At 40.7% G+C, this 13,112-nt stretch overlaps 1 protein-coding gene across 2 annotated transcripts in view; it reads right to left on the bottom strand.

Annotated features, from left to right (window-relative positions):
• EEFSEC (eukaryotic elongation factor, selenocysteine-tRNA specific) overlaps window positions 1-7,993 on the bottom strand; it is a 126,962-nt gene extending 118,969 nt beyond the window's left edge. The window contains exon 1 of one of the 2 annotated variants that reach the window (XM_074152014.1): window positions 7,690-7,993. In XM_074152014.1, the coding sequence (XP_074008115.1) occupies window positions 7,690-7,975 (286 nt within the window). In that variant the 5' untranslated portion in view covers window positions 7,976-7,993. The remainder of the gene's footprint in view (window positions 1-7,689) is intronic. The other variant, XM_074152015.1, reaches the window with a different exon arrangement.
• Window positions 7,994-13,112: the final 5,119 nt, after the last annotated feature.

The following is a 13,112-nucleotide window of genomic DNA, read 5'->3' as shown; positions in this document are numbered from 1 at the left end:
ATCGGCATTTTGCTTTTCTAGGGGGTTTGATAAACAGTACTTTCTAACAGTCATCCAAGAACATATATTATTACATCTAGTACAAACAAACAAAAAAGCCCAGAGAAACATACTAAGGAAGCTCAGTTCATGGCTCCATCAAGTTAAACTAGCTATTAAAAGTGGGTTCTATACATAAGCAACATATCATTCAACATCTATCTAGCATCTACTAATTGAAGACAACTTCTAAATCACGCTGTAGAACAAATACAGTAGAACCTTATTAAGCCAGTTTGTTGATTAGAAGACCACTGAATTGCTAAATTGGACTATTTAGTAAGCAAACAAACATCATCAGTAACAATACTACTTTGAAAAATGTGCTTTAAATTTATTTTGACACATGTAATTTTAACTATAACCATGCTTCATATTTTACAGTAAGTTGTTCTAGATTTTATGCAGGTATTTATAAGACTTCACTATGTTAGCTGATATTTAAAAACATCTGAAAATGGATTAATAAAGCTTGACAACTTTCCCAAGCAGCTTAGAAAATAAATTTCAAGCAAGGGGAAACATGAAGCAAAAGTGAAATGTAAGGGCCTGTGGCTGGTTGATGAATACTTGCACACAGTATGATGGAACAAAGAAATTCTGTTTTTAAATCAATAGGAAGAATGATCAAACAGACTCAGTCAGCACCATTACAGCGCTTGGTTATTATGTTTTCCTGAGAAGCTGTCAAGTTTTTGTGTCAAATAATGAAGTGTGAATTAGCACAATTTTGTTGTATACAAGCAAGTATGCACACAACCACTCAAAAGCTTTGTAGAAAAATTGTCCTATGTTAGCAAGAGACAATTTAACATTCAAACAAGGTTCAGTAAAGCCACTCATGTTTACAATCAATATTTAACATTGAGTATTCAATTATAAATCACATCTTCAGAACAAGATATGCAGGATTAATTTTTTTTTTTTAACCAAACACAGGAAACAGTACATTACTGTCAGGATTCTTACAAGAAGAAAACGTGATTATTCACTCTAACTGTTGAGACCAGAAGATGATGGTCTCCTGCTTCTTTTAAACTTTTCAACCCATAAAAGGAAAGGAAGACTCTCCCTGTTTTGCTCTATAATATTACTTAAGATTTGAGGTATAGTTTAGGAGCTTGTTGATTCTGCGTAACTTTAACAGAGAAATCAGCTTCAAGTCAAAAAAGTGGAGGGCATAGAATAGAAATTGTAGCACCCAATTAGACTAGTCTTGCTGTCACATAACTCAAAAAACATTAATACACGCAGAAGTGAGAAGTGTTGCACAATAAATGGAAAGTTAGAACCATCAAAGTTACAATACAGATAGATAAAAATTCTACATGAAGACCACTATTTAAAGTGCCCTGGTAGAAACACAAAACCAAGTTTTATTCTACTCTTAAGCTCACCGAACAAACCCTACATAGCACAAAAGTGGCTCAACACAGATTCAGTACAACTGCCTTGGTTTTGCTCAGTTACGACATGAAGAAATGCAGAAAAAAATAATTGTGTACACTAAATTCCATGGTTCCCACATCACCAATTGTTTTACAGGTTAAAGCAGATAAACTTTCCATAAAGGTAAATTAAAAAAATAGCCCTTTCTATGTAGATGAAGAGTTACAGCACTCACATGGAACTTGAGTGAAAACCAGCTGTTTCATCTCACCTGTGTAACTCACACCTCATGTAATGTGTAAGACAACACCCCATACAGTTTTATTGCATCAGGTATAAAAAGCACTATTCAAACTGTAGATGGAATAAGACTAACCTTCCTTAAAAAACAGAGGGTATTTTCTTTAGGAATGGGAAAAATTAAGCCACAGTTATGTTCCAAATCTTCTCCTTAATTCTGTTTCGATTCAAAGTGAGGTCACTCCATCCCTGCTGACCTGTTACCCTGTGTCCTTGTCCTCAGGATCCCACATTGTGAGCAAACACTGCCCTCTTGTGCACTGACACGTCCAGGAGGCAAAGCTGCACTTTGGGGGGAATTGTAGAGCAGCAGTATTTTTTTATACCAGCTGCCTTTTCTTTATGCATAGCTCCTTAATTAGAAGTGGCCTTCATTTTAAAATGTCAATAAAAAAATACTCCTTTAATTTCTCAGACGAGTATCAGGCACCAGCCAAACTACTTAAAGTGAATTAAAAAAAAGACACTGTTTCAATTTCAAGAGGAAAGTGTTTTCATTTACAGAAATGTTTATTTATTTGCATTTTTAATACAAAGCAGCGTCAGCAATTTACAAGCACCATGAACCCAACAAGTTTAATAGGGCTTAGAAAACATTCACATTAGTGCTAGTTGAACTCTCTTGCCCCATGCATACTTCCATAACATCAACCACTACATAAAGGCTTGTTAATGTGAATTACATGACATGGGAGTTGTATTTTAATATTTTTTTCACCAGAGCAAGGTTCATTATTACGTTATTCTCACTTCAAGCGGGCAGCCAGAGTCCTCAAGAGTCTCCAGCGACTTCTCTCTGACCAGAATGGTATCCACTGAATAACACAAGGCACTCTCCTCTAGAGAACATTTAGGTTTCCCTTCAACACGTGCATTCAACAGCATCAACTTACGCCATCTGCCCCTACACTCTACAACTATAAAACTCTAGTTGCTTACTCACCTGGAATGGAAAAAATGAGAACTGTCACACCTTCACAAAGGTGTCAACAAGCAAGAGTTAACACTGACAGAAGTGTATTTTCATAACAGTAACCCAAAGGTAACCCTGAGTTTACAAATCCTCTTAAAACTCACCAAAACAATCTGTGATAAAAATACTTTTTTTGTGTGCGCTCTGTTAATCTTACAAATAATCTGCATCTGACTGAATTTGAATGCTGGTAGCAAGACCACATTTCCCTTGATCTCCCAAGACTGTTTTCATTGTACTCATTTGCATCAGCAAGACATGCTTTTGCTACGCTCCTTTCCCCCTCCCCAAGCTCTTGTGCAAGTTCAAAAGTCTTGGCCCCTCCAATGTATCAGGTATGAATTAATACCCTTCCTTAACAGAACACAGCAGCAAAGTGGAAACAGACACTCGCAAGGCAGTTTTCTTTGAAAGGAACTGCAGGGACAAATGGTGACAATGAAGCTCTAGTTATAAAGTAAAAAGGTCAAAGGTTCAGACAGGCATAAGAGCTACAAAACTACAAGTTTGTCAGAATTTCCCCTCCCTCCCCAGGTTTAGACAACCAGGGTCAAGCAGTAGCTTTCCAATTAAAACCCTATAAGGCTACTCTGTCCTTTGAACTTCATGGGGGGAAAAAAAAAAAAAAGGCAACTTTCTTTTTTAGAAGTTCTTTTGAGGACCCATCTCAAAATCCAACAGATAAAGGGCATCTGACAACAGCTCACCCAAACCAAACACGGCGGCGTCCCTTCGCTGCCTGTGTGGGGAAGCCAGGATGAGGTAATCATGTTCTTCTGTATTAGTGTGCTGACCCTTTGTAGGGCATGAAATTAACCATCAGCAAGTAAAAAATCTGCTACTGGTTAAACTACTTTGCTACGCAAAGTGGTCTTAAAATGAAATATGGGGATTGAATTTCTTCTGGCAGATTAACTCATATAACCTCTCTGCAGGCATCCCTTACTGCTGAACTCGTTGGAGAAACCATTCCAGACCCTGCTGGATGCAGAGCTCTGCAACAAACAAATGGAAAAGCAACTCTTATTTTACTTTACCGAAATTTAACAAAAGAACTAAAGCTTAAAAAAACCCATAGGACTGTGACAGAAACTACCGCATCTCGGTGTGAAATTTCAACAAAATCACACTCTAAACCTCTATAGCAATAGAAAAGCACAGAAATTATAAAAGCAGCGGTACTGCATCTTGCATGATTCCCTCAGTGCAGAAAGCAGGCATGAGGCTGACGCAGGTGCTTCTTATTGCTTGTGACAAGCTAAAGAATTGACCCTTAAAATTCGGTTACTTGAGGTTTAGCAAGTCAACTAGGAATGGCTATAAATACAGTATTTTTTGCATTGCTTGATACATGATATACAAAATCCTGCTAGACCATGGGAAAAAGTCTTTAAATTATTGTAAAATAAAGAATTCTGTTCTTGCTGTTTGAAAGAGTAAGACAAAAAGAAATATATAACACAGTGTAAGCCATACAGCTACCCACAATAACAATACATCCCTGCCACATCAGACGCACAAGAGTCTGCTGTTGAAGAATAAACCAGTACAGTTTAAATACAAGTGAAAGGCATGACACAGTAAGCAGTTCTGTAGTAAGTGCCCATCATTTATTCCATTCCAACCTTGACTATCACCTTCCAGTTAAAATTTTAAGAAAGCGTCTTGGGTGGAACTGTCTGCAACATTTCCAATTCCCAGCATGCAGGTAAAAAAATAATCTTTTGATTTAACATTTGATATGTTTTGTTTTCAAGGACAAGCTTTGCAAGAAAAATGTAGCCACACAGAATGAAATACGACTTCTATTTTCCATTCCATTTGGTTACTGCTCAACTATTCTGCATTCATTTAATCCTAAGGCATTGTCTCCAAATAAGCATCTTGTGAGCAACTGTGAGAAGTATTTGCAAGGTCAAGCACTACCTGGCATAGGATGACAAAAACGCAATACTAGATCCAGCCACGAAAAAATCCACTTCAAGTATTACCTAGATACAGAAATATGTTAAAGAATGGTAAATAGTATTATTTAATCTGTAAGCAGATTTATCAGAGGAATTAACCCTCAGAACACTATGGGAGCACAGAAAAGATGACTGAGAGGATGGAATCAGACTAGAAGATAGCCTGGGACACCACTGATGAAAACGGCACCCTAGAAGAGAAGAGCTGAAATAAAAGAAAAAGGCTACTGGCTTCCCTTGTGAAGCCAGTGAGGAGCTCCCGAGAAGGAACCCCTTGAGCTAGTTGCCTCCTGGGAGACCTGACTGAGTAATGCTGGTGCTACCCAGCCAGAGCTGATAGTGTTTCCATAAGACAGGGTCACTCAAGGGGGAGCCAACTAGTTTATACCACTTTCAATATAGCAAAAAACAAAAGAAAAAAGAAAAAAAGAGAGCTTTAAATAAGAGCACACAGTAACATATTTTCCCACCTGTAGCTTCTACTGCAAAAGCTGCATGCACAGGACTAACACAGACAAGAAGGATACTTCAGAGCCTTCTGTTGTCCTCTGATTCCTCACATCCAACTCCCTTTCCCACAGCCTTCCCAGCTCTTGCTTTTCTGTAGGTTAACTCACACCTACAGCTATCGCAGGACTTCATTTCAGAAGAGCAGTATTTTAAAGAGGTGTGAGAAATCTGAGGTGCATAATAAACACAGGAAAATAAAGTACTTTGCACTTATGTTTTATTTAAAAACCTTATATATAGAAAATCTGTAGTAACAGGAAAATCACGGATTCCATCAAAAAGAAAAAAGCAGTAGCATTCCTGGTTGCAAAGAAAATGCTTGGAATGATGAACCCTAAACAGTCATTATTAGGAAACAGATAAAAACAACCCAGATTTTTAAAGTATCATTATCTGGGAGGCCTGGTTTTCCATTTCTGAAGAGCGGGAAAAGTTAGTAATATTGAAATACAGACACCTAAACAGTGAAGGATGTATCCTGTTACACAAGATATGGTATACTTCACTTTGAGTTTCACCAAACCATACTGAAACCGTAAGCACCTAAATAGTCCCACAGGCACAGATCAGGTTTTATCATCAAGGTTTCACCTTTTAAACTCGGTAGTTAAAAAAAAGCATCCACTACCAAGATACACGTATGCTATAAAGCAGAAAACTGAGATTTCTAACTCTTTAAACTAAGTATTAACACAATACTGCATTTTCTCTACAACTCTTCCTTAATACACAGAATTGCAGTAAGTCACACTAATCAAATGTTTTCACTAAGACATATAATCTAGTATAACTGGAACTAAGCAATTTTGACATGCTTATGTAGCCGAGTTGCTACCTGTAAAGAATCATTTTGGCTGGGGAGAAAACTCTGTCACACAGTCTACTCTAATCCACTGTCCACAACTTTTTTTCTCCCAGCACAGCCTATCAATAAGGAAATTAGAATAACCTACTTAACCAGTGTGGAGTGCTGTAACTAAATGCTTTGAAACTCTTCATACAAACGATAGGAAGCATAGACAAGTAGTCTATGTATTAAACAATCACCTCAGATAAGCGTTAAAGTGATTAAAAAAAAAGAAAAAAGCCGTTTTTCCAGGTTTTCCCATGTCCTCTTCATGAGAAAGTTTACCCCACTCAGATTAGTTCTTTCTGGCAGAAAGGAATGTCTAACTACAAGTCACTCTTCAGTACATCCAAGAAAAGTTGCCGTTTGCCAAAGTAAACTTTGTTCTTTAGAAGATAATCAGGTGCTTACGATTACTTAAGGATAACAGCTGATTGTGAAGTACAAAAGAAGACTAAGAGATCACAGGTTTCTGGAATTTAGCTCGCAGCCACTCCTCCCCTGCAGCTGCAGAGCACACGTTAATTGCACAGAGCTCTTTGCTGCTGGTGAAATCGAGAAGTAAGTAAATGTTTATTATCCTATCCAAAAGAAATACAAACAATACGATGCAGTTGCTGCTAACACCATTTACAAACATTACATCTGTTCAATACAGATGAGATACTTTTCATGATGATGAATGAATGTAACTTGGTCTGAACCTCAGTCTAGCTGAGAAGAAACGTAAGACTTCATTACAAAACTACCGGTTGACTACAGGTACTACAAAACTACCACATGACACTAAAGAGACACTAGCAATGGAAAGGCATAGGAACTGAACTTTCAAAGGTCCCTGGTAGTTGCAATTTATTGACCTGCGATTACTTTTAACAGCTGCAACTCCATTATATCCTTAGCCAAGCACCAACCACCTCTTAACTCTTTTTACAGGAGATGGAAGGGGGAGGTGTTATTTCTCATAGAGCAAGGTGAACTAATTTAAAAAGAGCTCTAATGCAAACCAGATTAACTTTCCAATATCATCTACAAAGACTAAAATGGAAAGTTAGAAATAATTTTCACGGATTTTAGCAAACATAAGATTATCACGTTAGAATTCCCCAGTGCCCAAGACAAAAGTCCAGCAGGAGCATGTCCAGCAGGTACACCACAGCTCTCAGCCGGGGAACACGCTCTGAGCTCCGACAGCTCTAACGAGTGAGAAAATAGAAGTTAATCCTGCCCTTAGGTACCACAAACAAGGTCTCCGTACACAATACGGAAAACTTTTTTCCCAGTAAGTGCAAGGAAACTGACCAGGCCTGACTGCCCCGAGCGCACCCAAAAGATTCACATTTACTAACTGCTTTTCTCAGAGTACCACTATTTTATTTGAGGGGCAATTACTTAGTGTGACCGTGTCCCGAGGCCCGTGACAAGCCCGACACCCTACCCACACCGTCCCCTCGCCGGGCACGGCCGGGCAGCCAGAGACGGGGCCCCGACGGGCTCGAGCAAAGCTCCCAGCACCGGCGGGCTCCCGCGGGCTGGAAGGGCCCTGCTCGCCTTTACCGGGGGACGCCGGGACCTCGCTGAGGGCCGGGGCACCCCGGCAGGTGACCCCCCGCCCCCAGAGCCCCGGGGCGGGGGTGGCCGCCCTCGCTGCCCCCCCCCCTTACCGCCGATGATGGTGCGGATGAGGGAGGCGTGCCCCGGGCAGTCGACCAGGGTGAACTGGAGCTCGCCGGGCCCCGGGCCCAGCTGGGGCGGCAGGGCGGTGCGCAGGCAGGAGAAGCCCAGGTCCAGCGTGATGCCCCTCGCCCGGCTCTGCGGCGCCCGGTCGAAGGCGGCGGTGGAGCCGGTGGTGCTCAGCGCCCGGGCCAGCGCCGTCTTCCCGCTGTCGATGTGGCCCAGGACGCCAACGTTAAAGTTGAGGACGCGGGGGTCCGCGGGCTCGGCGGCCATGACGGCGCTGCACCCGGCCGGTCCGTCCCAACAGCGCCCCGGCGGCAACGCGGGCCCAGCCGCCGCCGTTCCGCCGCCTCAGCCCCGGGCGGCGGGAGGGCCCGACCCTGCCCCGCCGGGGTTACGGTGCGGGAGGACGCGAAAGCCGAAAGGAGGGCTGCTACCCCCGCGACACGGTGCGGGCTTCCCCTTCCACGGCATTGCAGGGTGCTAAAACACGCATTAAGCGTCACTGAAGGGTGACCCACAGTTGCAAAAAATTAGCCAAATTCATCACTATTTGTGTATTAGGCAGACGAACCCGCAGGGTGACAGCCACCCGACCCCGGACAAACAGCCCTGGCTCACCTTAGCGTCTGCTCACAGGACTCCTCAACCACTTCTGCCCAGTCCTCCCCCCCCCAGGAGAGGCAATTAAAGCAGTTTACTTTGATGGCCACACACCCAACAGCTGGTGCCCCCTCCCCAGGTGCGTGCCTGGGGCTCACCGGGGCTAACGGCAGCAGGAGGGAGCCAAGAGCACCGGCTGCAGAGAGGTCTGGGGCAGGGGTTGTTGTAACTGCCCCTGGGGCGCTGGCACTTGGCTCTGGACTCGCCCACGCTAATTAGGCTGCTGAGCTCATCCCGCTCGCTGCCACAGCACACCTTGGTTCTGCCTGCACGGAGACCCCCACCCTGCTGCCGCTGGAAGGATTGGTGCTGAGATTTGATTTCAAAGTCTAACAGACATTGCAAATTCACACGAAAAAGCAGCTCAAGATTTGGATCATTTGCTCTCCTTACACTTAATCACCAATTTCTGGGTTTGCATCATTCATTTTCCTGTAAAAGTGTATTGATGTTGTGTAGGATCGTTTTTAAAAATCATACCTTTAAGGGGTTAAGAATAATCAAGAATAACAACAGTGATGAATAGCTCACCTGCAAACCAACAACCACAAAAAAATCCACAGCTGGGGAGATGAGCGTTGGAGAGGCCGGAGAGGCTAAGGGGTCTCAGATATCTCGGAGCACATTTTCACTGGTTTAAGTCACTTGGCTTCACTGATCACCCAGGAGGCACACAGGGCCAAATGCATTACACCATAAAGCTTAACTCATGTCCTCTGCATCTTCATTAGTGACTACTAAATACCACTGCAAATGATAACAGCTGTTTTCCAGCCAAGAAAGCAATACTGTGTTATAGACCTCCCATAGGTGTCCAAGTAGGCTAGACATGCACTATATTCTACAGATTTTTTTTCTTTGAGAGCAGTGCTTTTTTGCTCTCCCTATGCAGTAATATATGTTCCTAATTGTGTTTAGCATTCACATCTGAATAACTAATGAATGAGGCAGAAGTGTAAGATGACTTGCCTGAGGTTATTGCCAGCATCATGGATCTAGTTTTTAGGCTTTGACTCCAAACTCCAGGCTTTTTCCTTACAAAGAAAGTTGCTTCATAGAACAACACTTTAAAGTTGGGTACAAATTCCCCCTCCTTCCCAAATACACAGAAGTCGAGATGACAGAATCAATGACTCGGTGACAGAGGAAAAAAAATAGCAGTCATTCCTAGCGCTTGGTGCTATTTGAGAGACAAGTATCTCCCTAAAGGAACGAAATGAACTTGCAAGGAGTGCTGCCAAGGCACTGAGCTAGCCTGGTTAATCGGCTTCTGGAGCAGAATAGTTCAGCTTGATGGGAGCTCTGTCATGGGAGCCAAATTAAGCATAATGTCACTTTTCAGACTAAGTTCCCAGGCTTTGAATAGTTTCCTGTTAAATCATAAGGCTCACGTACACTTCATTGCCCTGAACGTCTCAATCTGTTATATCAATACATACTTGCAAAGTGAAGTTCTATTCCCGTAAGAAAAAGCCCTACACAGTTATAATCCACACAGATATCCCTGTATCACATTACCTACCATTTAATTATTTTTTTAGCATTAATTATTAGAGGAGTTTAGAAGGAAGAGGTGGAGAAAGATCTGATTCCTAACCAGAAGGAGCATTATTCGGAAGCCCTCCCAGAACTTCTAAAATAACTGCTATTTTCAACAAGCTCTGACAAAGTATAGAGGTCTAAAAATTACTACCACTCTTGTGAAAACTGGCAATGAGGTAAAGGAGGTGCCCGTTTCAATGGCCCACAGGGCAAGAGGCTACAGCAAGAACTCTTCCTTGGACTGCCAACTTACTGATGGAATGATGAGCTGCATTTTGCTCAGACAATAACTAGAGGGATACTGGATAGAACTCATGGGGCGATAAAAAAAAAAAAAAAAAAAAAAGAGTTCTTTTTGGTAAGGAGATGTAAGGAAGGAAGATAAAAATCCATGGGAAAATGGATTTAATTCCACTGCTCACGTAAAAGTGATGGCATTTCTTTTATAACCTTTTACTCATGAGTCACCTGCAAGAAGGAGGGGTGTCGGGTAGAAATGTGGATTTGTTCTTTATTTTCTTCCTTTAGACACAGGAAAGATTTAAAATTCTCTAGATAGAGAAGGCAGTTGTCCTTGCGTAGTGGGAAGGAAAAAAACAAACAAACACGTAAATTTGCTACAATGTTAACTGTTTTGTTGGTACCACTCAGAACATACCTCTCTCTCCAGGATTTTAGAGTCTGTGGATCTGATTTCCCAATATACCACTTGAAGACACAGCTCTTTGCAAGCTCAGGATGCACATGGTACCTATGAAATGAATACACTTAGATCAAGGAGGAGAAATTTGATAAATAGAGACATAAGCACCTTTATTCAGTGTTACAAGAGGTCCATTCTGTTAGCTTACAAAGTTTTAGAGTTAATTACAGATTTGGAAATTGAGAGATAGCATTCATTAAGATTCATCACTCCTATTGCTTTGCTGAAGAGTAGGAAAAACCTTTCAGCTTCTGTTGCAGGAAACAAACCAGAACACCACAAACACAGAGGTCTTGATATTACTAAGATGGAGAGGGAAACGTAGCAAAATGAAAGAATCCCAACTTCTTCAGATTTTTCTATATCACTATAGCATTTTTCTACAGTATTTAAGCTATTTTCCTTGTTTTCTTCTTAATACACCATTCCTCATCCCAGTTGTTCTCTCCTGTACTGAATTTCTTCCTTAAGGAGCGTTCACTTTAATTGCTAAAGTTTATGGACTCATGGGAGAAAGGGCAGGAAGTCAGACTTTTGGGATAGGGTAAAAATGTAAAGGTCATTCACACACTCACACACACGTACTCTCTCTCACTCCAAAAATAATACACTATTTGACAGTTTCAGGATTCAGCATGTCCCATTGAAATTTGAAAGCTTATGTGAAACTGGGCCACGTCCTGTAACCTCAAACATTTAGTCTAGGAAAACAGCTCTCAAGTCTCCAGCTCCCACATCGGGTATCGCATGACGTCTGTGCCAAATAGGAGACCTCAAAGAGGGGGGCAAAAGAAACGTTGGTAAAATGAGTTGATTAAACCTGGGGAATAACAGTTCAGACTGTTAGTGACAGGTATTATTTTTTCTGGTTAGCTGGCTAGTGAAATATTAAATTATACTCAAAGCATCTATAATATGAGATGGGCAGAATGGTCGAACAACCTACTTATGTTCCGTCTGGTGGCATGGACAAAGGAGAAAGATGAGTCATGCTTTGCAACTTAATTATTTTACCCACTCCCTCTAATGTGTTAGCTATTAAAAAAATAAATAGCAAAAATCATGTTAAGGTTGAGGTTCAATATTTCCTCATACTGATGCATCATAACACATCAGACATCAATCACAGAAGATCATTTAAGCTATTTAAGTTCAATTCTAGACTTTGCAGTAGTTCCACATATACCCTATTCTTTCTGGGGAATAAACAATTAATCCTGTGTGGTCTAAAGGGTTATTGTTTATTTTCCCTCACCCAAACCTACTCTTCTCCCCCTTTTTAACTGCAATTTCAGTATGATGCTCAAGGAACATATGGAATGAGTAAAACAATCAATACAATGAGATGTGTCAAACTACTCATAGTTCATGGATGATTGTAAACTCTGCTAAGCGATACTAACTTGAGAAAGTAAGAGAAAGAAGCCAGTTCCACATCTAGCAAGCAAACAATTGTTTACTGGTTCTTTTTCATATGGAAATACTCTTTTCTACTGCAAATACAAACTCAAACCATTTTCATAACAATTTCTGCAGGTCTGTACTAAAATTGTACCTTCATCGTGGCAGTAGATTTACTGAACAGCAACAGTCACTGGCAGTCTGAAGTTTTAGGCTCTACTCCAATTCTATTTTTGAGACATCAAACAATTAACACTTCTCTTTCTTACTCAATTTTATCAGGAAAAGTCTCTAATTGAATTAGTATTGCTAAAGTTAAAGGACCTTATGTAGCATATCCGATTTTTACATATATCCAATATTTCTATCCTCCTCCTAAGCTATAATGAAGATTAACAGCAATTCTCTATTCTGCCTATATATTCAATTTCACCAAAAAGAAAAAAAGCAAATATTATTAAATAGTCTTTGAAACTCCACAATCTCAAAAATAGGCCTCACTGCAACATCAAACAAGATAACATGGAACGTATGGACAGATTTCAGTTTAAGTTAATAAAAGAATATGTATTTCACCCATTGGTAGTCCTTCATAAAGGAGGGCCATACCCAGCCTGGACCTCATTAACAGCATCACTGCCTTCAGAGCTCTTAGAAGACTTGCTAATTATTCTTCCAGAACTCGCAGAAACTTGAGCTCTGAGCAGGCTTACCCACAACACTTGCAGCAGTTTAATGCACTAGAGAAATCAAAGTTGTATATTTACTTTTTTACAAAGAAGTTCAGTACGTATTAGGCATTTGTATTCTGTGACTAATATGACCCTAAGAGGATGTATAGAGTCCAATAGTATACCCGCTTTTTTAATTATTTAAAAGATAGCTTATATTTGTTACATTCAAAAATTCTTAGCTAAACAGTTGTATTATAGGATATCCTTACAAAGGTGTTGAACTACATATGTGTGCAATTATATTGTAATTACAAATTTAAACTAGATTATGTAAATATAAACTGACAGAACAATTAACAGAAAAAGAAACAAATAGCAAAGTCTTTTCTTTGCTGAATAACATTTATAACAAAACTAATGGAAGCTC

The sequence above is a fragment of the Numenius arquata genome, chromosome 8, assembly GCF_964106895.1.
Source record: "Numenius arquata chromosome 8, bNumArq3.hap1.1, whole genome shotgun sequence".
In the NCBI taxonomy this organism is placed as follows: Eukaryota; Metazoa; Chordata; class Aves; order Charadriiformes; family Scolopacidae; genus Numenius; species Numenius arquata.
The sequence above is the reverse complement of the archived record's forward strand: the minus strand, read 5'-3'. Positions and strand labels throughout refer to the sequence as shown.